This window comes from Drosophila takahashii, chromosome 3R (assembly GCF_030179915.1).
Source record: "Drosophila takahashii strain IR98-3 E-12201 chromosome 3R, DtakHiC1v2, whole genome shotgun sequence".
NCBI classification, from domain to species: Eukaryota; Metazoa; Arthropoda; class Insecta; order Diptera; family Drosophilidae; genus Drosophila; species Drosophila takahashii.
Window position 1 is genome coordinate 12576016 of NC_091681.1, and position 25555 is coordinate 12601570.

The following is a 25555-nucleotide window of genomic DNA, read 5'->3' on the forward strand; positions in this document are numbered from 1 at the left end:
TTCTGCAGTTCTTCATAAATATGCGGGTGGGCAAAACTTATTTGCATCAACGTGTAAACAATAAATGATATTGCTAGACATGTCTAGTCTTACTCTTAACTAGCGAAAACAAAGTTATAAAAGTTAATTAAATTCATAACCAAATACGTTCGTTAGCTTACCTTTCCGAGTTATATCTCTTAGGGTCTTCCCACAGAGCTCCATCCACCATCTACTTTCCGTTGAACGGATGGTCCGTAAGGTTTTGCCGTTCCGAAAATTTCCCAGTTAGTCCGCCATCCAATTTTGACGGACTTTGACGGGCTCTTTTTTATTTGTCAAAAATCCCAACCGTTTCAAACGGATGGACTCTATGGGAAGAGGCTATTACAGGTATTTTACGGTTGAAAATAGAACAAATTGTAATATGTTTATTACGCAATGATATATACAGTTGGCTCTATTTAAATTTTGTATTTGTAAGTGGTTGTTGGGTAAACATAATGAGACTTATTGCAATACTTTACACGACCGAATGTTACTCTTTATATCGCATATATTGCAAAACTTTAGAAGGAAGCGGTTCTTATTTTCAAAAATGACCTTAACTGCTGTTGATTTAACTAAAAATTGTTATTCAATTTCAATAACTTAAAAGAAATTATATCATCAATTGTTTAATGACTAATTAAATAGTGTTATAGTTAGGAAACGCAATTGATACATAATTACAAAATTATATGTAAAATATGTACATTCACTTTATATTTGTTTGTGAAAACTTCACTTTTCTCACCTATTCTAAAGTTAAATATCATTTCTTGTGTCGGTTAGATTTTGGTGTCTAATGTGCGTGTTTATGTGTAATAAATATCATGTAAGTGCATTGCGCTTTTGGTAGCCGAGCTCCAGTTTTCAACAAAATCAATCATTTTCGTTCAAAATAGGTAAATATTTCAATTGTTTAAAAATAGCTGGTTCAACTTAATATAATTTACGAACGTATACTTCATTGACTGGGTAATTTCGAGTATAATACAATTCATGCCTAATTCGAGCGCAATCATGTCTACTTTTACAATAACTGTAGAGCAGTGTTAATTTACAAATTTTAGGTACCTAATGACAATTGTTAAGGCGTTTTTCCGAAAGAAACACGAGCAGTTAAAAATTAAAAATTAATAATGACGGTTTTGAAAACCAGAGCATGGCTGTCTATAATTTGTTATGCGACTGTTTTGTATGGGGAATTTCATGTTTTCGCGATTACATTCGTTTTTGCGCGCTGTTTTTGTTATATTATCAATATAATAAAATAAGATTAGGGGGCTTTCTACATGAATGGCCAACACAACAACACGTCTATGAATATCGTTCATGTTTGCTTCGCTTTACGTTAAAGGGAGGTACTAATTTGTTAACAATTTCTATGCAAGTCCATCTCAAGTTAGTGTGTATTTTAGAGTGCCAGATTATTTCGACGACCATTGACCTTATTTACTAAATTGCAGATTTTTAAGGCTGGTCCCAGCTTGAGGCCCATGTACTTCATCATCATCTCTGAATTTAGCAATAATAAAGCTTTACCATCGATTTCCTGAAAGCGAATATTTAATAAGTCGATCGTTGCGAAATGAAATGGTCTACTTTTCTACTTACATGCTTGCGGAAGAGATCCCCGTGAACTGCGAGGGAGTTGTCGTTGCTCTCGATGTACTGGATCACCTCCTCGATGGTCCAGTCGATGGGCTGCGACCGCAGATGCGAGTTCGCCGAAGCAGACGTGGGTGTGCTCAGGGGTGAGGTAATCGCGGTATAGCTCGTGGAAGCCGCCGCTGTGGCCGCTGCTCCAGCAGGCGCTGTGGCCGCCTTGGCTGACTGGCAGCCCGTGAAAGGCGTAGACACGGATGTGGGCAACGAGGCGCTGGACGAGAGCGTCGTGGGGCTCTTGTAGTAGCTGTTCGAGGGCTTAACGTTGACCTGCTCGGGATGAACTTCGGCCACCAGAGGTGCCAGGTATTTGCTGGCGTTCGCTGATCCTCCGGCCAAACTTGTGGTGGATGATGTTGACGTGGAAACGGGCGTGGTCTGACTCGCCTCCGTGCTTCCATTGGCTACAATGCTGTTGCTGTTTGCGTGGTGCTGGAATCGCACTTTGCGCAGTGCCTGCGTTGTGGAGGACGTCTGGGCAGTCACTCCGTTGGGCTCTGTCTTTATGACCACCTTTGTGCTGGGCTTGCTGGCACTGTTGTTGTTGAGACTGTGGCTGCTCTGATGGTTTGTGGGCTCCTTTCCGTTGTTGGTCGGTGTTTTCGGCTTGGCCTCCACGGGCGACTTAGCACCAACCTCCTGCTTGATGATCTTCTTCTCTTCTGGCGTCGTTGCAGAGCTCGACGACTGACGATTTCGCTTGTCGGCGAGCACTGGCGAGGAGGGCGGGGTGGCCGACTGGGTCAGCTGGCGCTTCCGACTGTTGGCGCACTTCTTGCACTCCTCCGTCTCGTGGACCAGGGAGATGAGATTCGCACATGCCCGGCATGTAGTGCACAACGTCTCGATAAATTGGGCCAAGCTCTCGTCGTCCTTCATGCGCAGCGGAGAGGGTATTTTTACCTTTAAATGTAGAAAATTGTAATATAATTGATATGAGTAATAACTAGACCTCGGATTTTGCATATTTGTCCATTTTTGGTCAGATTTTTACCAAAATTTCTAGGTAGAAATATGCAAAATATATGCAAAAAATATATGTATAAAATATGCAAAATATATGAAAACAACTGGACGCTCTAAGGAACCTTCAGTAAACACGGCGAGCAATTTAAGCGAGCAAATATGCAAAAATAAAAAAATATGCCATTAATTACTATATTTTTATTGAAACGAACTTTGGTGTTTTCGGAATTGATCTATCTTTATCCTATAAAAGTATGAAAATATGCAAAATCCGAGGTCTAGTAATAATTAAACCGTAGGTTATATGAAAAATGGCTCTTAAACTCACTGTAAAATTCTTTCCCGCTGCCGTAACTATGTGAACATCCCCCTCCAAAGCGAACAGCAGCTTGGAGAGCTGTTGCGTATCTGTGCTGGCTGCCAGGACCTCCTGCAGGCACAGCTTGGCCAGCGTTTGGTACGTTGGCCCCGTCACCATGCACGGCAGCTTCGAGTTGTTGATGAACGGACCGCCCTTGCAGTTCGGATGGAAGTGGGCGGTGGCCGGGGAGGCGGGAACCATGGCCTCCGATTCGGCCACCACGGTGTAGCGGGGACGCGGGCATCGCTGCTTGCCGGAACTGGAGTCCATGCGTGATTTGTGGCCCGGCGGCTGCATGGGGTGACAGCTGCGGGCGCACCAGCCGGCGGGAAAAATGTCGCGCGATCGGTAATTGCACCAGTAGTCGAAGGCTCCCCGCCAGCCGTCGAAGGTCACATGGATCTGATCGTCCTTGATGGCGTCCACCGTGGCACAGCATATCAGCTGTGGGTTCTTCTTGTCCACGGCCTCCAGTTTCTGGCCCACCTTGAACAAGTTCTCCTCCGGCGACGGCGGCTCCGGCTGAAAGATCTCCTCCGGCGCCACCATGGCGTTGTTGAGAATCTTGCACAGATAGCCGGGCCAGCTGGAGGCGTTCATGCGGAATCCCAGCGGCGGCTGCAGCATGCCGCCGTTCTTCTCGCAGTGCCCAATGGCATGGATCTCCGTGGAGTCCACCAGCCGCCAGAAGTCGTTCTGTGAGTCACTGCCGTCCAGACGCAGCCGCAGTCTGGAGCCCAGCACTCCAACGACGGTGGCAATGCAGGTGGAAGTGACGTTGCGCGGATCCAGGGCCTCCAGCTTCATACCGATCTTAAAATCGTTGTTGGGAGGATTTTGAGCCTGTTTGAAACATTCGGCAGGAGCAGCTTCGCTACCCGTTTCCTGAAAACGAAAAATACAAGGTTATTAGTTGGTTGAGCTACTAGAAGCCAAGATGACCCACCTCCAGATAGGCATCCCAGTCGAAGACGTGAAAGCTCTCGTATTGGAAGGGACCCGTCGGCGCGGGCGCTCCACTGGCCAGCAACTTGCGCTCGCTCTCCGCCAGACCCTTGCCCGCTGCCGAGGAGCCGCCGCCGCTGTGCCTTGCGGAGCAATTCTTCTTCTGGTGCTTGTTCATGCACATGATCGAGCAGAACTCCTTGTTGGGCGCCCCATCGCGGATGACGTTGTCGCACTGGGTGCACGCCCCCTTGCTGTACGCCTTGCGGAACTCGGCGATGCAGGTCTCCGAGCAGAACTCCTTCTTGCCGGTCTGCGTGGGCAGGACGTACTGCAGCGGCAGCTTGCCCTCGCCGCACCAGGTGCACGTGGCCCGTTTGGCGGGTCTTCCGCGTTGCCGTTGCGTGGATGCGGGCGATGTGGCGGTGGTGGTGGTGGTTCCAGCGGTTCCTGTTGATGAGGAGGTGGTTGCTCCCGCTGCCGCCGAGTTGCTCCCGCTGCTGGCGCTGCTGTCGCGACCCCCCGACATGGCTTACTTGATCCTCCTGCTCCTTCTCTGTCCTAGTTGTCGCACTTGCTCTTTCCCGCCGGCAAGCCTTTTAACATCTCAGGCGATTAACTCGATTACAGCCGTTGGGCGGTCAAATCGCATTGCGGCTGCCCCGGATTTTCACTTGCCGCCACTCGCAAGTCCTTTTTGCCCTGAAGTATTGCTCTCGATTTGGCCTGGCGAATTTTTGCGGCGTTGAGGTCACGTAATAACAAATTGGTGGCCAAATCGCATCGCATCACCCAACAAACACTTGCGCGCGGCGCACGAATAGTTCCAGGTTCACCAGAGGTCGGGCTTTCTATTTCACGAGCCGAGCAATTCGCATAGCGGGGTTTCAACGCGAAATTATCGGGTTAGCAGTCGGTTAAACAGCGAATTTTTACAATTTTTTTACTTTTACGCACCGTTCCGCCATATTTGTTTTTCTAGTGATGGCCCATCGGCTGGACATGCCCACCGATAGTAGCGTACCAGTGACTTGTCACGAAGTGTAAAAATATTTTATATCGGGAGCTATAGAAATGCGCTATCGAAGCAACGGTGGGTTTGAAAAATATAAAAAAAAATATATAAACTTATAAAATGTAAACTTATAAAATGTAGTCAAGTACCCACATTCCACCAAAATTGCAACAAGCTGAGAAAACTGTACAAGAAGAAAAACTTCAGTGCTCCCTCCAAAAAGCAATCCATTACATTTTCCAAATTCCTTAAAAATTTCATAAAATCGACGTTCTCTAAAACGAATTGAAGCTACATTTTATCTCCTCTTTCTAGCAAATGTACTTCTTATGGAATATGGCTGTTTTGGAATTTGGTACTAGAAGTCAACCTCCGTTAGAGTTCTTAATTATCAATTAGCGTGCATCTTAAAACTTAAATCCGTTTTATAAAAATTAAAAATAAAAAACAATTTGAAAATATTTACGCGCTATTCAACATTAAGAATAAAAGCCAAAAACATACCAAAATTGGTATAAACATATCGCACCCATCGATACTATCGTTCTCTGCGAGTTTCTCAGTGGAACGCCACCTGGTAACACTGACCGACGCGAAGAAAGAGAGAAAGAACCAAAAAAGTTTGCGGAAAAGTGCAACAATTTATTTCCCCCGCCATCGAGATGCTGCCATGCATATAGTCGATCGCATTCGATTGAAAATGCGCTGCTGCGTATGACGACAGTTTTCCGAGCGAGGTGCAGTGCGGGCATTTTCAATATTTTCCCTCTTTTTTTCCTCCTTCTTTTGGTCTTCTTCCTCTTTCGCTCGCTTCGCACGACAACGACAACAACAATAACGACGACGTTTTTTCAGTGGCGAAAACTGTACGCAAGAGGGGCGCGAAGAGGAGAAAAGTGCAAAGAGAGAAAGAGCAAAAAAAAAGAGGAACAAAAAACACGCATGTAATTGTAATGTGCAAATGTTTTATGAGTTCTGTTTGTTTTTTTTCGGCTGCCCTCAGGTAATTGCAGTCTGATTTTCCGCGTGTGCGTGTGAGGGCGGAAAACGCGTGTCCAGGAAAACGCGCGAACGAAAAAAGAGAAGCAAGTAACTACCTACCGCCGCCCACCCAGCGATCACGCGCCCCCAACCCATTTTAAATGATAATGGTGCGCAGACGACAGCGGCCCGCCAAGGAGTCCACATCCTCTGCCTCCTCCTCCGCCGGAGGAGCCTCCTCGGGCTCCGGCCTTCCGGTTGACCAAACGCTGGCATTGGGAGTTCCGGGAAGCCTGCTGGAGGATCAGTATTTTGCCAGCCCCAAGCGGAAAGACTGCCGACTGATGAAGGTCAGCGAAAATGGTCAACTGCCGGAAGCCACCGTGATGGCCCACAAAGGCCACCACAAAGACAACAAAGCGGGTCGCACAATAGGTGAGTGCTTTTGAGGTTATCTTTGGTGGCTAGAATACCCCTTGTTTATTTTTCAGGCGTTCCCCTGGCCACTCGCTCGCAAACGCGCACCATTGAGAACTTCTTCAAAGCCAATGCTGCCGTCAAGGATTCCCAAAAGACAATACACACAGAGGAGCAGCTGAAAGCGGAGGATGAGGAGCTGGACCTAAACGAGCACCTGCCCTTTGCGGACGACGAAGACGCCAAGGCGGAGCAAAAAATAATGGATGAGGAGCTGCAGCAGGTCGTCGAGGAATTGCTCTTCGATGGCAGCTCCAGAGCTTCTTCAGATTCGCCCTGCTACCAGCACGAAATGGAGGCCATCCAAGAGATCCCGGACATCCCACACATCAAAGAGATTGCAGAGCCCCTGGCCGACTTCCAGACACACAGATCTGCGCTGCGGGACAGCCACAGTTCCACGCACAGCAGCAGCACCGACAACATATTCCTCCAGGAGCCTGTGCTCACCCTCGACATAGATCGCACGCCCACAAAAGCCTCGAGTATAAAGATCAATCGGAGCTTTGAGCTGGCCGGAGCCGTGTTCTCATCTCCGCCTTCCGTGCTAAATGCCTGCCTGAATGGGCGCTTCAATCAGATAGTAAGCCTCAATGGTCAGAAGGAGCCGCTGGCTGGGCCGCATTTCGATTTGGACCAGCACGACAGCAGCTCCTGCGACAGCGGCGTGGCCTGTGGACTGACTGCCAACACCGAATCGCCAGCGGGGCAAGCTCGTCGCCGGAAACCAGCCACACCGCATCGCATTCTGTGCCCCTCGCCCATCAAAACGGGTTTAAAGGCTACCGGAGGGATTTGCAAGGGCGGCTCCACGGATCCCCTATCGCCGCGCAAGTCGCCGAGGAAATTGCCCGCCACCACAGCGGCCGTGGCCGCCTGCAAGTCGCGCCGAAGACTGAACCAGCCAAAGCCACAAGCGCCTTACCAGCCACAGCCACAGCTACAGAAACCACCGCCACAGCAGCAACAGCAGCAGGAGGACATTGTAGTGGTGCTAGACGACGACGACGATGAGGAGGAGGACGAGGACGATGTGCACGCCCTGCTCAAAGCAGCCGAGGAGCGGGAGAACCAGAACAAAGCACCAGCCACAGCGAACAGCAACAAAGCGGGCTTGAAAGCCATGCTCAAGCCGGCGCCTGTGAAAGCAAAGACCAAAAGCAAGGGGCCTCTGGCTGCCACCAATGGCAACCGCGAGATGACCGACTTCTTCCCCGTGCGCAGGAGTGTTCGCAAGACCAAGACGGCCGTCAAGGAGGAGTGGATGCGGGGCCTGGAGCAGGCGGTGCTCGAGGAGCGCTGTGAGGGTCTTCAGGTGCGACACTTCATGGGCAAGGGAAGAGGCGTGGTCGCCGAGCGACCCTTCAAACGCAACGAGTTCGTGGTCGAGTATGTGGGCGATCTCATCTCTATCAACGAGGCCAGCGACCGGGAGAAGCGCTATGCGTTGGACGAGAACGCCGGCTGCTACATGTACTACTTCAAGCACAAGACCCAGCAGTACTGCATCGATGCCACCGTGGACACTGGGAAACTGGGTCGTCTCATTAATCACAGCCGTGCCGGCAACCTGATGACCAAGGTGGTGCTCATCAAGCAGCGGCCACATCTCGTACTCCTGGCCAAAGACGACATCGAGCCGGGCGAGGAGCTGACCTACGATTACGGGGATCGATCCAAGGAGTCGCTGCTGCATCATCCCTGGCTGGCCTTCTGAGGAAGAGCCCTCCAGGAGCTCGCAAAGGGGGATAAGGATCAGCCTTAAAACGAAGACTATTTACCATGTTCGAGGCAGAGAATCTTTAAGATGGGAACGGAGCTAAACTGGTTTTTGGCTCTGGGGATTCTTTATTAGCTTTTATACGTAGATTGCCTCGCCTTGAACCAAGCAAAATTGTTTTCTGACCCCTGTTCCCATTATGATAAGTTGCCGGAATTATATTTAATTAATAACGAACGTTAACGAAAATATATCAAGATCGCAATAGGTTATATTTTTGGTAAGACCAATTCAATCAATCCGAATTCCGGCAATTTCAATCAGAATGGAACAGAGAACAGGGTTTTTTTAGGACTTGTTCAGGGTTTCCCCGAGCTTAGATCTAATTTGAGGAAAAGTATGTAAACTGTTAGTTCAAAATATCATAACGGATAGTGAAACCCACAAACCCCCCAGCCAAGGTCGGAAAGTAATCAATGTAAATTCTAACAAGTTTGCTCCAAAATAGGTCTAATATCAGTTTTGGTCTTTTCTACATAACAAGGTAAAATTTCTCTTGGATCAGTGAAATATTCGAAATTATCTAATAAGAACAAAAATCCATAAAAAAGACCTAGACCTTAGGGACTTTAAATTGATATTAGACCAAGGATTGCCGAAGCAAAACGCCTTAAAATTGTGCGATTACGATTCACCCCAAAGATTCTTTATCAGAAGATCGATCCCCACACACTCATGAGCATATTTTTTTGGATTTGTTAGCGTTTCATTATGTTAGAGCAAGGCTAAAGTTAAGGACAGATAATAATAATAATAATTAAAAACAACGCGCTTGAGCATTAAGGCATCTTAAGATAATTGAATGAAAATGAAAAACTGTTGACCATTTAGAGAGAAGACGATGATTTTCATGAAGATGTTAATGAAGACACACATTCGCATTGACAAAAATCGATCGTACACTATTTATATAGATATTTATATTAGATACATGTGTAATTTCTAACTATTACGTACTATTTACTGCCATAGAGCTATACACCCCCTCGCACCTGCCCCGAGCCCCTAGGAACTGACACTGCATCGTTGATTTGAATCATAGACACACTCATTAATTCACGAGGCTTCTCCAGGAGAGTAGTGGACTGCTGGACACCTAGTGCTTCGACTTACTGATAATCTCTCTACTCACACGCAGGTTTCAATCACAAACTCACTCGTACACCCATTTTATATATACTTAACGATAGATCGCCTCGCCCCCGTCCCAGAAATCCGGCTTCTATAGCTTAGCAAATGAGTTCAAATTCGTTGTGTCCCCCTTTATCCAGATTTCTGTATTTTAATGAATGCTCCAATACTGAAGGATTTTGTTTTTCAAATAGGTTTATTTTAATCTGCGCATATCTTTTAATTATACAATATGGTAAATATATTTTAATACGTTCTAGTACATAGTTAATTCATTTATTTAAATCAAGCAGCAACCATCTATAATCATGTTCTTGTTTTTACCTTTTTTCATTGACTTGGCAAAATAAAACAAAACAAACGAAAATCTATTTGTAATTTACATTTAAGTCTAAAAAACATATGATTACATCAAACTCTTAGTTTTAGTTGATAATTGTTTATAATTTTCAAACACACACGCGCAACACACAGACACATTCAACTTAAAGTGCGTAACATAAAGTAAAATAAATAAATGAAAACACATTAACACGAAAAAACAATAATCAAGAACTGGAGCGGATTGGGTTTCGTTTTCCAGCGACTTTCTGGAGATCATCATGGCAACCAGACACACTCATTTATACTTGGAATGCACGGGAGTTCGTCTATCAACTAACAAATCCTATTACATTTACAACGTTAACTATGTTTGCTTGGTTAGTTCGGTTTTCCTGTTGGTTTAAGTACACAATATAGAAAAATTCGCATCAGGCGGGTTGGGTTTTCATCAACGTGGTGGCCCGCATTCGCTTTGGAGTATTCTTAGGGGAGTTACAAAAAGGGAAGTTTGTGGAATGCATTTCTAGGCTTTTCTGCAGATCAACTGATGATAATCCGATTTTCTGGCCGATGTTGAGTGCGGATTTTGGGGTCATTAAAGCTACAATCGTAATGGAATATTTATAGTATTTGATTTTTATAAAATAAAGCGGACTCGGAATTTTTCTTAAGAAATCACTTGTGATATCCCTGAAATTTGTTTAAACAAATTCGTAATCTTTTGTTTTGGTCAACTAATGTACATTAATCTTATGCTGGTATATTGATATGACCGAAGTACAGTATTGCATGCTAAGAGATGCATAAGCTTAAATTTAAAAATCTCGCAGGGTTTCAGGAATATCCCAGGTAGTTTCGAGAATTTCACTGGGTCTTACAAAGAATGTCTAAGGTCATAGCTTAGTGTTTTTGAATTCTAAATGAGTTACGTATTTTTTTTAAATCAATATTTTTCTAATAATAAATCACTTAATGAAAACTTAATTTATGTTCCGCCATATTTTATAAAAATCAAAAACTTTCCAAATCTCCAATTTCTAGTATACTACAATTTCTCGTTTTTAAAAATATTTTTTCCGGTTTTTTTTTGTCCAAACTAGGTACAACATTAATTTAGAATCAAACTATTGCACGAAATGGTTTACTTTTTCGAGTTCTTTGCTTTAAATCCTCATCTACGACTAACACAACAACATGCACGCACAACAACAACAACAATTATGCCAACGATAAGGTCAACAACAACGACAACAACATGGAACACAGCTTGCATCAAACTACATGTGTGACGACGGTTCGGTTTATGGTAAATATCAGACGGATTCATAATACTGACTGGCTCCCACGGGCACGCCCCCTTCTACGCCTACGTGAGGATGGTGGCCTCGCCGCCTCCCAGTGGGCGTGGTCCGCCCTGCGGCTGCTGCAGCCGACCACCGCCCCCCACCCTCAGCCTATTCTTGTGTCATTTCTTGCCACCAAAACTCGGTTTCGGAAGCGTACCCATGAAAGCACCTGCATTGGCGGGCAAAGCCGGTGCCACAAAGCTAAGATCGGGGATCAGGGAGATGCGTGGTGCCACCTTCGCGTTGCCGATTTGAAACTGCTGCCGCTGATGTTGCTGCTGGTAGGTGGCACCCACACCCGCAACCAATCCTCCAGAAACGGGCACCGTCGAGAAGTCATGCATGATGTGTATTTGCTGTGGAATGGCTGGCACATTGTTGTTATTGCCGTTGCTGCTGCTGCTGGGCACCAGATTGCTGTGGGGATGTTGCTGTTGCTGCTGCTGTGCTTGGTACAAGCTTAAGGGATTGTTGTAGAAATTAGCGCTCTGCCAGGCACCGGAATTGAATTGTGGCGCCGCCGGTCGAGCGGGTGGAGTACTGCTCACAAAATCCGACCAATCATCTTCTTTCGGTGCAGGTGGCTTCCTCAGATTGCTGCTTACGTTGTTGTTGTTGTTGGTGACTGAGTGTTGCTGTTGAGTAACCGGAACAGAGACAAAATCCGACCATTCATCATCCTCTTGAGGCTGCGATTGAACTGGCTTGGGAGGAGTTGGTTTCTTAGCCACCGATGCGCTTATTGTGAGTGGCTTGGCTTGCGAGGAGAACAACTCCTCTATTCTGGCCATTTCCTCGGCATTTATGCTGGACAAGGCATTGCTGCCCCACTCTATAGACGCTGCCGGCTTCTTGGCCAGCGGAATGGCTTGGGGCAACAGAATGGCCGGGCTGAGGATCATCTGCTCGCCAAAAGTGGGTGTATCGATTCGCGATCTGGGCGCCGGCATCGATTGAAAGTCACTGAAGTCGTCGTCGTTTTCCGCCTGGGGCGGCAGCTCGAAGCTGCTGGCAGCTCCATTGCCGCTCAATTTGCTGGGCGAATCCAGACCAAATGGTGGCTTGTACTCCACATCGCGATACTCCTTCTTGACCACCGTCTCATCGATTATAATGCCCGTGGCCGCCATCTCGTAGTCGAAATCAATGGGCGCCAGTGTAGTGGTCTTGGCCACCGCCGTATCCGATTTGGAGGGTGTGTAGATGTGGGTCTCTTTCAGCGGCACCGCGTAGCTGGCCATCGAGCTGCCCACCATGTCCTCCTGAGCTGGCGGTGCGGGCGAAGAAGTGGTTCTCAAATCAAACTGCTCCTGCTCCGCCCGCTGCTGATGCAGCTGCTCACCGCCGTTGAGCTGGTGGGCAGGGCTGTCTGCTGGTAGAGCAGTCGATAGCGTCGCTGCTGCTGGAGTAACAACTGTTGCTGGTGGCGCTGTTGCGGATTCAATGTGGTTCGATTCGGAGCTGGTGACTGCAGCTGGCTGGTAGCTATGCTTCTGTCGCTCTTCGCCGTCGGAATTGCTGGCGGAAGCGCAGCCGGAGGACCCTTCCCCATGAGACGGGCTAGCCCGCGTTTCAGCTTGGCTCGCCGTTGCTGCGGGGGCGTTTTCCAGTCCTGTGCGGAGGAAAAGAAACCATTACTTGGATGTCATTTTGGTTACCATTAAATATACTTTGATATTTAACTACAGCTTAGATTATTATCATCTGTTATGTTCAGAAATATTTTTATTTCATAAACTACAATTGTAATTATCATTGTTAGTGCTTTATAAATAAAGGTATTCGAGATTATTTGTCTTATAAATTCGTAGGTGCTTTTTTCTATCCATCCATAGGATGGGAAAAGGATAATATTTATGCAAATTCAAAGTTTAATTACAAAAATTATATTGTTATTTATTATTTCAATCATAATAAAGTCAAAAAAATTATATTTGTATTTCTTTTTTTAATCATAATGCATCTTTTTATAATTTTTAATTGAGCTACTTTAATTTAATCTATTTTTATTTATTTCAATCTATTTTTCATACGAAAAAAAGCAAATATAGTTTACTTTTAAGATCAGAAAATACCTTAAAATATAATTATAATTTGGTAGTGGTTTTATACTTATTTAGCCAGTTTAAATTCTCATTACTGTTAGCATTTACTTCGAACACATCAGATGATGGCTTACACTAGGAACAATATATGGGTATTAGTATGAACTGTATCTAGCTAAGAAAAATGTGAAAATGAGGGGAATTCTGGAGGAGGTTTCGACTACTTGTGCTTGAACTGAGCTGGCTGAGATTCGGATGCTTTGTGCCAAAGTAACAAGAACCGGGGAACTGTGGATCGGGTGGACAGTATATTGGTAGATAGAGAGACAGAGCTGAGAAATATATAGAGAACCGAAACTGAAGGAACCGAAAAAAGGAGGAGAAACAACTACAACACACGCACAGAGCCAACGAAACTTACTAAAATCCAGCAAGGCGTCGTGAGCAGTGAGATTTGTGTTAATTGTTATTGTCATTGTTGCAGTATTGTTAGCATGATTTTTGTTAAGATTGTTATTATCGTTATTGTTATTGTTGTTGTTGCAGATGGTGGCAAAATGTGTGAGTGGTGGCGTGGTGGAGTGGTGCAAATCGATTGTCAAATTGTGATTGTTATGGGTCATCAAATCCATCACAGGTGGTTTAACATCCAGTCGATCGATGGGAGCAGCAACGTCGTTTTCACCATTATCGTTGTCAACGTTGTTGTTGTTATTGGTGTGGGAGTTAGAGGTAACAAGATTTATTTTATCAGCATTAGCCACCACCGTTAGTTGGTCTAGTTGTTCCAATTGTAATGTCTGTACATGTGATTCTAAATACAATTTATCGTAAGGATAAACTTTTTGATTGTTTGTTGAGATAGAAGTTAGAAGAAATGTGGTTGGTCACAAGGAAAACAAGGCAAACGAAAAATAAAATATATAGAAAGGAGCAGCCAATCGAACGGCAGGCCAATCCGGGAAGCGTGTGTCAATAGGATCGGGAAATAGGCAACGAAAAGCGTTTCAAAAGTAAAGCGAGCGTTTGGCGATAGGGTGGCAATTTCTCGAGTTACGAAACTTGTGTAGCGGTTAATTTGCGGCAACTAAGTGGAGCAATCTCTTCGAGAGTTTGGGGACACTCACCTTGGTGGCTGCTGGGTGTGGAGATGACTTCCAAATTGCTGGCGGTCCCAGTCGCTAGGGGTTTCAACGGCTTCAGGGGATCGAAGCTCAGGTTGGCGGCAAAGCGCGGCATCGATGAGTTCCACTTGTCGCCAAAGAGCTGTAAGTATCGAGAAGTTAGTACATCGATTTATAATAATATAATAATAAGACTCACTATATTTCTTGAATCGATTCCCAGCGATCGAACGAGCGCATGCCTCATCTCCGAGCTGCTCCATTGATAATCCAGGGCTTGGGCCTGCTCGATGGCGCCAAAATTGAATCGCTGACACTGCGCCAAAGGTCTTCGTTTGTCGGTGCTTAAGCTGTCCTGCTCCTTTGACTGCGGGAACATCATCTCTAGGACCGGCTTCACTCGTTCATCGATGCTCAGGTGGACAGCAGCTGGCGGCGGCGGCGGAGGTACTGAAGGGGCAATCACTACGGGCTCTGAGAAGTCGCCAAAATCATCGTCATCATCTTCGCTTTGGCCAGGACTTCCATTCGTGGGTGTGGCAAACTCTTGGAAGTCATCGAATCCATCATCTGCGGGTTCCGAAGGAGGTAATTTAATGGAAGCCGCCAAAGGAGAAGCTATCTTCGCCTCTAAGGGTTCCGTTTTCGTCGAGGAATGTAGTTCTAGGGAAGGACTCTTGGTTTCTGGTTCTGCTGCCGAGAAATCCGCAAAGTCACCAAAGTCATCATCTTCTTCTTGGACTTCCTGACACTCCGTCGTTATTTCTTCTTGTACTAAGTCTTTAGGCGCCGCTTCAAAGTTTGCAAATGTAAATGTATCACTATCCGCTGGTTTACCCCAGTGACTGGTGGTCTCCTCAAGGTTTTCTTGGCTTTCCAACTGTTTCGCTGAGGTATTTGAAATTTCCTCCTGGTTTTCCAAGCCTTCTTCATGCTGAGGAGTATTTTCTTGGGGTATTCTTTTCCCTGAATCCTGATCCTCCTCCGGAAAACCCTCTCCGTTTGGTAGTGTGGGCGTGGCCAGCACCTCGATGGCAAAGAAATCCACGGCTCCCTCGCGTATAAATAGTTCTTTGGGCTTCTTTGGCGAGCACTCCTCGTCGCTGTCGTCGGACACATCCTCCAGCGTGACTTGGTGGCTGAGGACATGCGCTTTGGTTGTTTGCATCACGGGCGGAGCCACTGCCTCCGCTGCTTCCCCTTCCGCAACGGGTGAGAGTGTGGAGGCGGCGGAAACGCTTTCCGTGGAGTAGAGACTTAGACTGTCCAGCTTCAGGGAGGGCACCTGCTCCTCCGATTCCTCCTCCTCGAGATCCAGGCCCAAGGGAGGCGGCGTGGGTGGCGCTGTTACTCCGAAAACATCGTAATCCATCGCCTGTTGCACTTGGTAATTGAATGCCTCGGCGGTTTGTTTATTTTCCGGCGAATCCGTCGGGCTTTCTCGAAATTCCCCCACGGGATCTGGCGACGGAGGGGGTTCTGAAAAGTGGGAATTACGTGAGTATCGGATGGGGATACGATTCCCAAGTCTAAGCTTACCTTTCGAGCTGCTGACTAATCCGAAATTGGAGTATTCGTCACCTTCGTCCAAGTGGCTTGTGGACTGCAAACCGGAATCGTCGTCTTCCTCGCCAAAATCAATGGGCGGCGGGGTGCTGCAGAGCAGCGGGGGTACATTTACCATATTGCCAGCTGCAATGTTCTGCTAAACGATCCCCTAAAGTCCACTTCCTGTTTTAAAAAACAAAAAAAACAGGGAACGGTTCGATCTTCTATCCCGTTTGCTCCTCTTTATCGGTGTGTGCGAGTGTGTGTGTATGTGTGACGCAGGTGTGGAGGGGTATGCGTGTGTGGGTGAGCCACTCAAGGTCTGTGTTGGAATTTTCTTGTTTGCATTTAACACGCGTCAATTTTCATCTGTCCTTGGATTTTGTCTAACTGCCGCCTTCTTGGTGGCTCTAAAAACGTATTGGCCAAATTTGCAAGTCGTGTTCTAGCTGCAATTAGCCATGATTTTTCCGAAAACAATACTTTTTTCCAGGTTGAGTAGTAAGACCGTTTGTTTTTGGCGATGCAACAGTGTTGCATAACGGTGTCGGTTTTGATAACGTAGGATATTTGAATTTGTGATTTATTAATGCACAACTTAAAACTAATAAATTATTAGTCATAATTAAAACATTTCTCTTAAATTCTAAAGTATCATTTTATAGATGAATATTTTAATGTTTTATCACTTTTTGTACGAGCTTTGAGAAATACTTCAAACATTTTGTGATAGAAGTTACCATTGTATAAAAATACTTCGCTGATTTATTGGGTTTTTTAAATATTCTTTTTAAAATTATTTTTCTTACTTTTTCAAACCTGCTGGCAACGCCGCTCGTTTACCCACAGAACTATCGATGACCGCCTGTCAGATTTGACAGCTGTTTTAAGGTTATACTGCGCTGCCGTTGCAATCGCTCCACCAATTTGGGTAATTTCGCTTATTTAACACCAAAAGTTGCATAAAAACAAAAGGACAAGGGATCTGTATAGTGGAGGGCCTACTGGGGCAGCCGTTTCAACGAGTGAGATTACTAAAAGATACCCTTTTCTTGCAGTTCACGGACGGACAATTACATAACTCGAAGAAGAAACCATGTCGCAGGCTCCCGTTCGCGTTTCCCCGCTGATCAAGTTCGGCAGGTGGTCCTTGCTCCTGGTCGGCATTGCCTATGGTGCCGCCCACCAGAGCCGCCTGTCCAAGAAGGAGGAGAAGGTCCGTGAGATCGAGGGCCAGCAGAAGGCCGTTCGGGATGCGAAGCTCGCCGAGGAGAAGAAGCGCAGCGCGGAGGCAGAGGCCCGTGCTCTGGCCGAGCTTTCAAAGCCCACTCCCAAGCAGTAGGATCCTCCAGGATGACACATCCCTAGTTCCCTTAGCTTAAAAACAAAGAAAAACCACAACATTTACACTCGAAGTTCGCCTGAGGAGGAGAGGAGCCGGAGGAGCAGGAGCAGGGAAGCGATAGTGGAGCCTCTATCTATCGATCACTGTCTATCGATCGTTCTTGTGCTTTCCTCTGATGCTTGTGCAAAACAAAATGTTCCAAATTAAATGATTGAAACAAAACCATTATGTAAAAACGCTCAAGTGTTTGGTGTTTGTGATTAAGTGGGCGCTATTGCAAGAAGTAAGGATTATGTTTCTAGTCTATTGCAAATATGCACATGCCAATATAAAATTTGATGCAGTAAAGATAGGTTAAAAGGAGCAACAGGTCGAAATATCCAATATATCCAGTGACAAACTTTAGTTAAAATAAGTGTATCTGAAGTAGATTTAACTATCTGCGTCAAAAAGGTAAACATATTTTATTAGTACCAATGGAATATATCTGGCTTTTTGTTTAAAAACATTTTGCAGATGCTAGTTTGTCATTAAAAAATTGATAACCTTTTTTTTTTATCAAGATAATATAATTCCATAATATAACATAATACAAAATTGTTGGTTGTTGAAACATAATGCTTAATAATTTAAATTCCCAATCTCCTAAACTGGGAGTTTCATTGCCAAAAAACACCGAATCTTTCAGATTATTTGATTGCTTTTTCAGGCTAAAATAACTTATTTTACAAGACAAACAAAAAGTGGAGAAAATTATCAAATTGTGTATAGTCTATTAAATAAAATTTGACTATTTTCCACTATTGAATGTCCACTGTAGATGCCAGCTGATTGACCCACTTTCAAATTCGCGCCAACAGCTGATTTCAACCGGCTTTATTTACCTCTTGGACTCGTTCGCAAATCATCGCTTATTGCTCGGCTGTTTGATCAATAGTCCCCCGGAATAGCTCCAATTGCGGAGGTGTTGAGACACCTTCCGTGTTCGCGGGGCCATCATATCACGCAATCCCATCGAGGACATGCCATCGCATCGCGATGACAAACTTTCTGGATCAGTTGCCTAAGCACATCAGGGAAATCGCGGAGCAGGGTAAGAGTTTTGGGTTTCCACAACTTAGTTCAAGTGCCAACTAATGTGTCCCGTCCTCCAGTTAATGTCCTCGCGCCGGAGGAGGTGCTCACCACCCCGAAGGTACGATTCCTGGACACTCGCCAACAATCGCTACATACACTCGTGCGAAAATGCACTCCGGATGATGTAAGGGTGCTCAAGGATGCGGCCGCCAAGTGGCTGGCCGAGATGCCCCAGGCAGGTGAGAAGCTCTGGAGGATCTATATTCTTCATATAGGCAGAAACTATACCTGGAAAATCTGTCTTTCCAAGTCTCTAAGCTAAGTTTCAGACTCAGTAATGTTTGCAAATTGGTAACTTTAAAAATATAATCTGGGTATTCCCTAAACTGTTGCAGAATTGTTGAAAATTCAACAGAAAATTTCAGCAATTAAGGGAACGACCCAAAATGGTTAATGTTGAATTTTCAAACAGCTGTTATTTGTTGAAAAGTTTCACGGAACTTAAAAAATGTAAAATTGCTAGTTACTGTCTAAAGTTCTTATCAAGGTAAAAAGAACCACCAATATGCTTTCTAAGTTGATTTTTAAATAAATAATGCTTAATGGTGATACTAAAATGTTAAAGAGTTGCCATGACTTTTAATAAAAACGGTGACAGCTCTGGTTTTAAACGATTCAAACAAATTTTCAACAGCCTCGAGGCTGTTGAATTGCTGAAATTTCTGAAAGTTGACTTTGTATGGAACAGCTGATTAACAGCTGACAAAAATTCAACAATTCAGCAATTCAACAGTTTAGGGAATCCCCTTAATATCCCAAAAAAGGACCACAAGCAATTAAAGGGCTAATAGTTTCCTTTGCCCAAAAGTTCGCGCAATAAACTCCCCTTTTTTCCTTATTTTTTCGTTTCTAAGATAGTTATCTGCAGAAATATGCCAATAAAAAACTCCTATTATCACAGCTGATTCCCTATTTAAGCCATTGGTGAATGTGCGATGGTCTCGGGTGTCCTTTGGATGTCCTGCTCTGGATCGTTGTACCGGCGGAGGTGTGGTCACTCGGGGAATAACCGAGCTTTGTGGCGCTGCCGGCGTGGGCAAGTCCCAGTTGCTCCTCCAGCTATCCCTGTGTGTCCAGCTGCCCACTGAGTTGGGAGGATTGGGCAGGGGTGTGGCCTACATTTGCACAGAGGACGCCTTTCCGGCGAGAAGATTGCTGCAGATGAGCAAGGCCTGCGAGAAACGACATCCGCAGGAGAAGCTCAACTTCCTGGGCAACATCTTCGTGGAACATCATTACGAGACCGTGAGTAAAAGTATAAGTTAATAAAAATCCCAAGAGGGCTTTAGTCTTGCTTATATATTTTTCTAATAAAAATCTCTATTGCCCACAGGAATCACTACTCAAATGCATTAGAAATCGCCTACCCCGACTTATGCAACAACAAGGCATTGGCCTGATCATAATCGATTCCGTGGCCGCCTCATTCCGTCTGTACACAGATTTTATAGAGCGTGCCCGGCAGATGAGGCGACTGGCGGATGCCCTGCTCAGCTATGCGGATAAGTACAACTGTGCCGTGGTCTGCGTAAATCAGGTGGCCTCCAGTGGTGGTCAGGATGAGGTTCCCTGCCTGGGATTGCAATGGGCACACCTGGGACGCACCCGTCTGCGAGTTTCACGGGTCCCCAAGTTGCATCGGATGGCAGATCAACTGATTACAGTCCGCAAACTGGAGATCCTTTATTCGCCAGAGACCCCAAATGATTTTGCCGAGTTCCTCATCACCGAAGAGGGCGTGGTGGATGTTCCGGAGCCACCGCTCACCCGCCCACCAGCTAAAATGCGTCGCCTGTGATCGATTGAATTTATTCTGTTTATATTGTTTTCGTTTAATTTGTTGAATTTAAAATGTGTAACGGCAGAGCGTTCTGTCAGCCATATTGTGGTTTAATACTCCTATTAAACTTAGCGGAAGTTAAGATTAACGACATTCTTTTAAATTACGTTCATAACATATGATAAATTTTATATTATTACTAGCAGATTCCCATTAGATTTCTTTAAAATTTGTAAAAATTACGAAATTATGATTGAATAATAGTAAACCAATTATGATCGAATTTATCTTAAGTAAATATATCCTTTGCAATTCCGCTAAATTTAATCAGGAATCTAAACCAGTTTCTAGTTGGTTGCTTTAATTACTTTTTTGTACAAACACTCAATAAATATGTATCATTCAATGGCAATCTACAGGGTAGCAGAGCTTACAGGCTTACATACAATATAGTTCATAGTTCAAGTAGTAAAATCAATTTTGTAATCGCCTCGTATACATTATCACATGAAATTGTCGAAAGTTCAGATTACAATATGCCATAGTTTACGCGGACATTTAAATGCGACATTTACAAAAGCCTAGACTTAGCGTTTAAGTATATTAAATAAATTAATTACAAGCCTAAGGGTGAACGGATTACGCGACAATTAAATTACAGTTAGGTATTACAATTATTGGGGTTTTCATTCTTTTTTTTTGGGGATGGTTTTTCCTCTTTGTGGATGAGCAATATTCGACTTTTTGGCACAAGTTAATTTGACTGTGTGTGTGTGATCTCGCTTAGATCTCCCGCATGGCGACATCCTGATCCAGGGAATCGTGTGCCTCCGTGGAGTCCCCATGTTCGCTGGACGACACCTCCTCCTCCTCGTCTTCCTCCTCGCCCTCCCCCTCTCCCTCCGACGAGGAACTCTCCGCCTTAACCAACTTTTCCGGTTGCATTTGTTTATTGGCCATGGCCAAGGCAATCGATATTTTGCTGGCCGCCAATTTGCTTTCGAAGTCCATTTCCGTTTCCGTTAGCTGGCCATTTTGCAGGGCCGTTTGGAGCCTCAGCTGTAAATCCCGATGCTGCGGCGACTCCTCGCGCTTTATGTCCAATTTCTCGGTCTGCTCGAGAGGTGCGGCTGGTTCTACGGTCAAGGGTATAGCATGCTGATGCAAACGCTGGTGCAACAATTGATTTTCACTACTATTATTAAGCCGTTTTTCGACTGCAGGCTTCTGATCTCCGGTTGTCTCTAATTCCGCACTTCGATTCGCCTGATTGGCCGGTTTAACTGTCTTTTCCAGCAGTGCATTCAATTGTTTTTTAATCTTGGTGGTGCTCGGTTTGCCGGGCGATTTTCCCTCGCTGTTATTAACGTTATTATTTAGCGTGCTGTTGTTATTGTTATTACTGCCGCGATTTGGAGACTTTGGAGACTTCTTACTCTCCGCAGCGGGTGCGGCATTGCCAACAGTGGGTGAAGTTGCATTCACGGTTTTCTTTTCGCCCGGCTCGGCACCTGTTGTTTGAGCTCCTGGTTTGGCATTCGTGGACTTGTGCTCCGCCGCCTCGTTGTTTGTCACATTCTCCGTCTTTTTCCACTTCGTGCGGCGGTTTTGGAACCAAATCTTCACCTGGAAATACAGAAAAACACAATATGATCAGTTTACGCGTTTTACAACACTCTTTGTTTTTGAGCTGGCAGTGCTGAAGCTTAATTTTAGCTGGCAATGCTTTTGTGTTTGTGTGTGTGAGTTTCAAGTCCCCGAATTCGCGCAATAAAATCTAAAACAAAGTGCCTTAAAACAAGTGTTTGAGCTTAGATAAAGTTTGCAACAATCGCCTTTAACTCTTTAGTTATGCTCGGTGAAGGCAAACATTCGAAAAAGTTATGTTTTTCTGCTAAAATCTCCTTTTTCATTTTTCATGGTGTGAGTTTGTGTGAGTACCAATTCCACAATTCTGAACTATTAATTGAACAGAAAGTATCTTTCCTAAAGTATTATTCTTAAATGTAAGTGAATAAAATATAGAGAATTTTAAATAAAATGTTAAGCCATGACCATAAAAAAGACAATCTTTTTTAATGCTTAAAAAGAAATTTCATCAATTTGTTAGGGCAAGTTAGGTTCGTTCGAGGGATGTCGAAATATTTAAAAATATCATATCGATGATATTTTTCATTTAAACAAAAAATAAAAATGATATTTGATATATCAGAAAAAAATATCTATATATCAAATATTTTTGATATTTTTGTTTTATTATTTTTTTTTTTAATTTTAAGCTGCATAAGCAATAACCACTAAACTAATGTTTGGTACGATCTTAAATTTTATTTTTATAATTTTTAGTTTATATTTATTAATAAATGAAAGAAAACAATATTTATTTTTGCTTTCTTTTGATTTTATTTATAATATTCAAATCAAGTATTTCCCGCGCATTTTTTTTTACCGCGTTTTCTTGAGTTCTGAACGCTATGCTATGCATTTTTGCGAAAAAATAAATTTTAGCGACGCTAATCTTTCACATAAGTATTTTTTCTTGTCCCGATGACAAGTGAGACCACTTAAAATTATTAAAAAAATGTTTAAAAAATCGATGATAAATTATAATTATTAAAAACAAGAAAGGAAGCTAACTTCGGCCAGCCGAAGCTTATATACCCTTGTAGATAAAGTAATGCTCACTCGATTCAGCGTTTCTAATTTAATTTTGTTTATACACTCATAAAAATAAATTTCTAAATTTTGGAAATCTCGCCATTGAATCGGCCTACCTTTGAAAATAGAAAAAAAATTTCTTGTTATTAGAAAATTCGCCTTTGAATATAAAAAACCTTTCTTGATGGAAAAAATTCAAGAAATAATTTTTCTTAAAAATAGAAAAATGAAAATCTCATATGTTTGTTTTTGCCGTCGCAGCCCAAAAATTTGCTACAAATTTTAGGCCAAAAAAACCTTTGAATATATGGAAAAAATTACCCTAGAATATAAGAAAGTAGCCATTGACTTCCTTCGGCTGCCGAATGTTAACGACAAGAAAAACGAAGTGGGACGAAGGGCCTACCCGGCTACCGACTTCTCTGATCCCCCGAGCGTCAGTTGTGAAAAAAATTCGTGAGTGATGGACGTGATTTTCAAGCGGATAAGGGGTGAAGCCTTTTTCCGAATATTCAAAGGTATGTAAATATGTATTTTTTTTTTTTTTGTATAGCGGGCGTACAATTGTATGTATGTAATTAAAGGATACATTTCAAATCTCTTTACCAAGCGTATACCAATTTAGGTGAATTGTTTTTTAGCTAAGAGCTACGTACATACATACATTTGTACATAAATTTGTGGGTGTACAGTTCTATAATAACTTTATCTTATTACTCGCATTTTATTTATTTTTCAGAGTGAAAATACCTGCAGTTGCAACAGCCTTATAATTTGTTTGTCGAAGCTGTAATTTTGTTTTAAAACCTTCTAAGGTAAGAAAAATATGTTGTATTTGTTTGACATACTTATGTATGCATGTAAATATCTATGCATGTACGCGGCTCATCCGATCTGAAACCCGATTTTCAACCCTTTCATATTCTGCTCCTCTCTCTCGCTCGCTTGACCTACGCGTCGCGACGTTTCTCTCTTCACCTTCTTAAAACTGACACGATCTGCCCTGCTTACATTCGGTCTCCCTTCGCGCAAAGGACTGTATGTAAATATATATGTATGTATGTACGTGCCTCTCCCGTGCCTCTCTCTCTCTGAAATTCGATTTTCAACCCTTCATTTTCTACCTGTCTTGCTCCTCTCTCTCGGTCGTCTGTCCAACGTGTTTGTATTTTGGCTATTATTAACATTACATTATTTCAAAAAAGTTGTTTATCTAAAAACAAATCATTGATATCCCAATTTTTTTTTTTATAGATGAGGAAAGGCGAAGAAAATGGATCACCTTAGGTCATATGAAGTTCAACAGACATTGGGTAATAATAATGTTTTCTTGAGTCAAAAATGTGTTATTTAAAAATATTTAAATGTTAAGTGTTAAATGTTTTAAATGTAAATAAATATAATATGCAAAAGAAAAAACCAAGTTACATTTTATTTTTAGGGTTTCAGTGTTAATATAAAACTTCCTTTCGAGAAATATTATTTCTTAAATCAAGAAATAAAATTTCTTGAAATGAAATTTAAACAAGAAAGAATTTTTCTTGTTTAAAAGGTGCCTTTCTAAAAAACCCTTTCTTGTTTTAAGAAATTTAATTTCTTGAAACAAGAAACAAACCACCTTTGAAACAAGAATCGCCTTTCTTGTTTTAAGAAATATTTTTTCTTGTTTTTATGGGGGCTTTCTAAAAAACCCTTTCTTGTTTTAAGAAATTTAATTTCTTAAAACAAGAAATATTTTTTCCTGTTTTAATGGTGCCTTTCAAAAAAACCATTTCTTGAAACAAAGGTGAGGTCGCCTTTGGCAAAAATTCAAGAAAGAATTTTCTAGATTTTAAGGAAATTCTTCGATTTTTTTTTATGAGTGTACATAAGTAGTCAAGAATCAAAACGCCTACTTCCTACAAAGTTACAATGAATTTTCTTATATATGTTTGAATATTCCTATGGGAGCCTTAAGATATAGTGGTATATTTTCGACATCCCTAGTTCGTTCTCAAAATCTGACCAATCCTTAAACTTGTCTATACTCTGTCGATATCCTTAAGACTTGTATGTCAGATTCAGTGAATGAACTATGCAGATGTTCCCCAATAAAAGGTGGAAATGGCGCCTAATTTGCTGTGGGCCCAAATGGATGAGTCAAAGCCAGTTCATAGCCACATAATTACGAATGTTTATGCCCCATTTGGCCTTATTAGTGGGCGCACAACAAATAACTTGAGAATTGTGTATCCTCCCGGTCGAAATTATTTGAATATACTCGCAACACTTCCGCCCCGTCAGTCAGTCGGTGCTCATTTTTCCTCAGACTCCAAACGAGAGCAATGATGAAATGACAGGCGCACGTCAAAAGGCAAAAATCGACCCCCTTTCGGTCGCTGTTTTCCCCATTTTCCCCCTTCATTTTCCACCGAGGCCAATGGCGCAACATAAAACATTTGCCTCTCATTTTCCTTTTCATTTTCATTTCCATTTCATCCAGAAATGATGGGCCAGCTAAATAAATGAAAAATCTATTTAAATCGCGCACATAATTAGTATTTCAGCGGCATGTCTGCAGATACACACACTTGGATTCAAATAGAGATTCAAACGTTAAAGATAGATGCCTGCTATATGACATGCTCATTTCGCCGGAGTGGCGGAAAAAATTATGAAATTAACATGAAAACGCCGCACAGATTTCCACCAATCTGAAAAAACAACAAGTTTCAAAGAGGAAATGGCTCAAGTACACACTGAACAAACAAACCCCGTAAATTTTCGTATTGAAAATCAATTAATTGATTGCTAAATATTTCTGAATTTACTCCCATACTAGTGCATACTAGAGCAATTCCAATTTTTATGTACCCGTCGATGGATTGATGCCCATGCAAATTGTTTATTTTACGGATGAAGAT

The 25555-nt window shown here is 43.3% G+C and overlaps 6 protein-coding genes and 1 long non-coding RNA gene across 11 annotated transcripts in view; 4 read left to right on the forward strand and 3 right to left on the reverse strand.

Moving 5' to 3' along the window:
- Positions 1 to 375: 375 nt before the first annotated feature.
- On the reverse strand, positions 376 to 4954 carry Scm (Polycomb protein Scm). The gene is made up of 4 exons (XM_017147059.3): positions 3963 to 4954; positions 2984 to 3901; positions 1639 to 2592; positions 376 to 1576 (listed from the first exon to the last, which is right to left on the reverse strand). Exons 1-4 carry the CDS (start codon positions 4488 to 4490, stop codon positions 1439 to 1441), a joined length of 2538 nt encoding a protein of 845 aa, XP_017002548.2. The 5' UTR covers positions 4491 to 4954; the 3' UTR covers positions 376 to 1438.
- A 594-nt stretch (positions 4955 to 5548) lies between these two features.
- Set8 (SET domain containing 8) lies at positions 5549 to 9974 on the forward strand. Its single transcript, XM_017147033.3, has 3 exons — positions 5549 to 5713; positions 5980 to 6392; positions 6449 to 9974. The coding sequence occupies exons 2-3, from the start codon at positions 6119 to 6121 to the stop codon at positions 8149 to 8151; spliced, it is 1977 nt and encodes a 658-aa protein (XP_017002522.2). The 5' UTR covers positions 5549 to 5713; positions 5980 to 6118; the 3' UTR covers positions 8152 to 9974.
- An 847-nt stretch (positions 9975 to 10821) lies between these two features.
- Positions 10822 to 16260, reverse strand: Afti (aftiphilin). Its single transcript, XM_070216303.1, has 4 exons — positions 15724 to 16260; positions 14384 to 15663; positions 14188 to 14326; positions 10822 to 12627 (listed from the first exon to the last, which is right to left on the reverse strand). The coding sequence occupies exons 1-4, from the start codon at positions 15866 to 15868 to the stop codon at positions 11135 to 11137; spliced, it is 3057 nt and encodes a 1018-aa protein (XP_070072404.1). The 5' UTR covers positions 15869 to 16260; the 3' UTR covers positions 10822 to 11134.
- Positions 16261 to 16503: 243 nt separating this feature from the next.
- Positions 16504 to 17320, forward strand: ATPsynE (ATP synthase, subunit E). The gene is made up of 2 exons (XM_017147029.3): positions 16504 to 16663; positions 16791 to 17320. The coding sequence occupies exon 2, from the start codon at positions 16829 to 16831 to the stop codon at positions 17072 to 17074; it is 246 nt and encodes an 81-aa protein (XP_017002518.2). The 5' UTR covers positions 16504 to 16663; positions 16791 to 16828; the 3' UTR covers positions 17075 to 17320.
- spn-B (spindle B) lies at positions 17226 to 20305 on the forward strand. Of its 2 annotated transcripts, XM_070216307.1 has the most exons (5): positions 17226 to 17360; positions 17938 to 18170; positions 18232 to 18393; positions 19116 to 19459; positions 19548 to 20305. In XM_070216307.1, exons 2-5 carry the CDS (start codon positions 18116 to 18118, stop codon positions 20010 to 20012), a joined length of 1026 nt encoding a protein of 341 aa, XP_070072408.1. In that variant the 5' UTR covers positions 17226 to 17360; positions 17938 to 18115; the 3' UTR covers positions 20013 to 20305. The 2 variants fall into 2 exon arrangements, with proteins under 2 accessions (XP_070072408.1, XP_017002517.2); XM_017147028.3 differs by lacking the exon at positions 17226 to 17360 and having other exon boundaries at positions 17845 to 18170.
- A 398-nt stretch (positions 20306 to 20703) lies between these two features.
- NK7.1 overlaps positions 20704 to 25555 on the reverse strand; it is a 49293-nt gene continuing 44441 nt past the window's right edge. For all 4 annotated transcript variants that reach the window (XM_044396268.2, XM_070216306.1, XM_070216304.1 and 1 more), the window contains one exon: positions 20704 to 21620. In XM_044396268.2, coding sequence (XP_044252203.1) covers positions 20778 to 21620 — 843 coding nt within the window. In that variant the 3' untranslated portion in view covers positions 20704 to 20777. The remainder of the gene's footprint in view (positions 21621 to 25555) is intronic.
- LOC138913714 (uncharacterized) lies at positions 23010 to 24059 on the forward strand. The gene is made up of 3 exons (XR_011419515.1): positions 23010 to 23170; positions 23392 to 23467; positions 23907 to 24059. It is a non-coding gene; the product is annotated as an uncharacterized lncRNA (long non-coding RNA).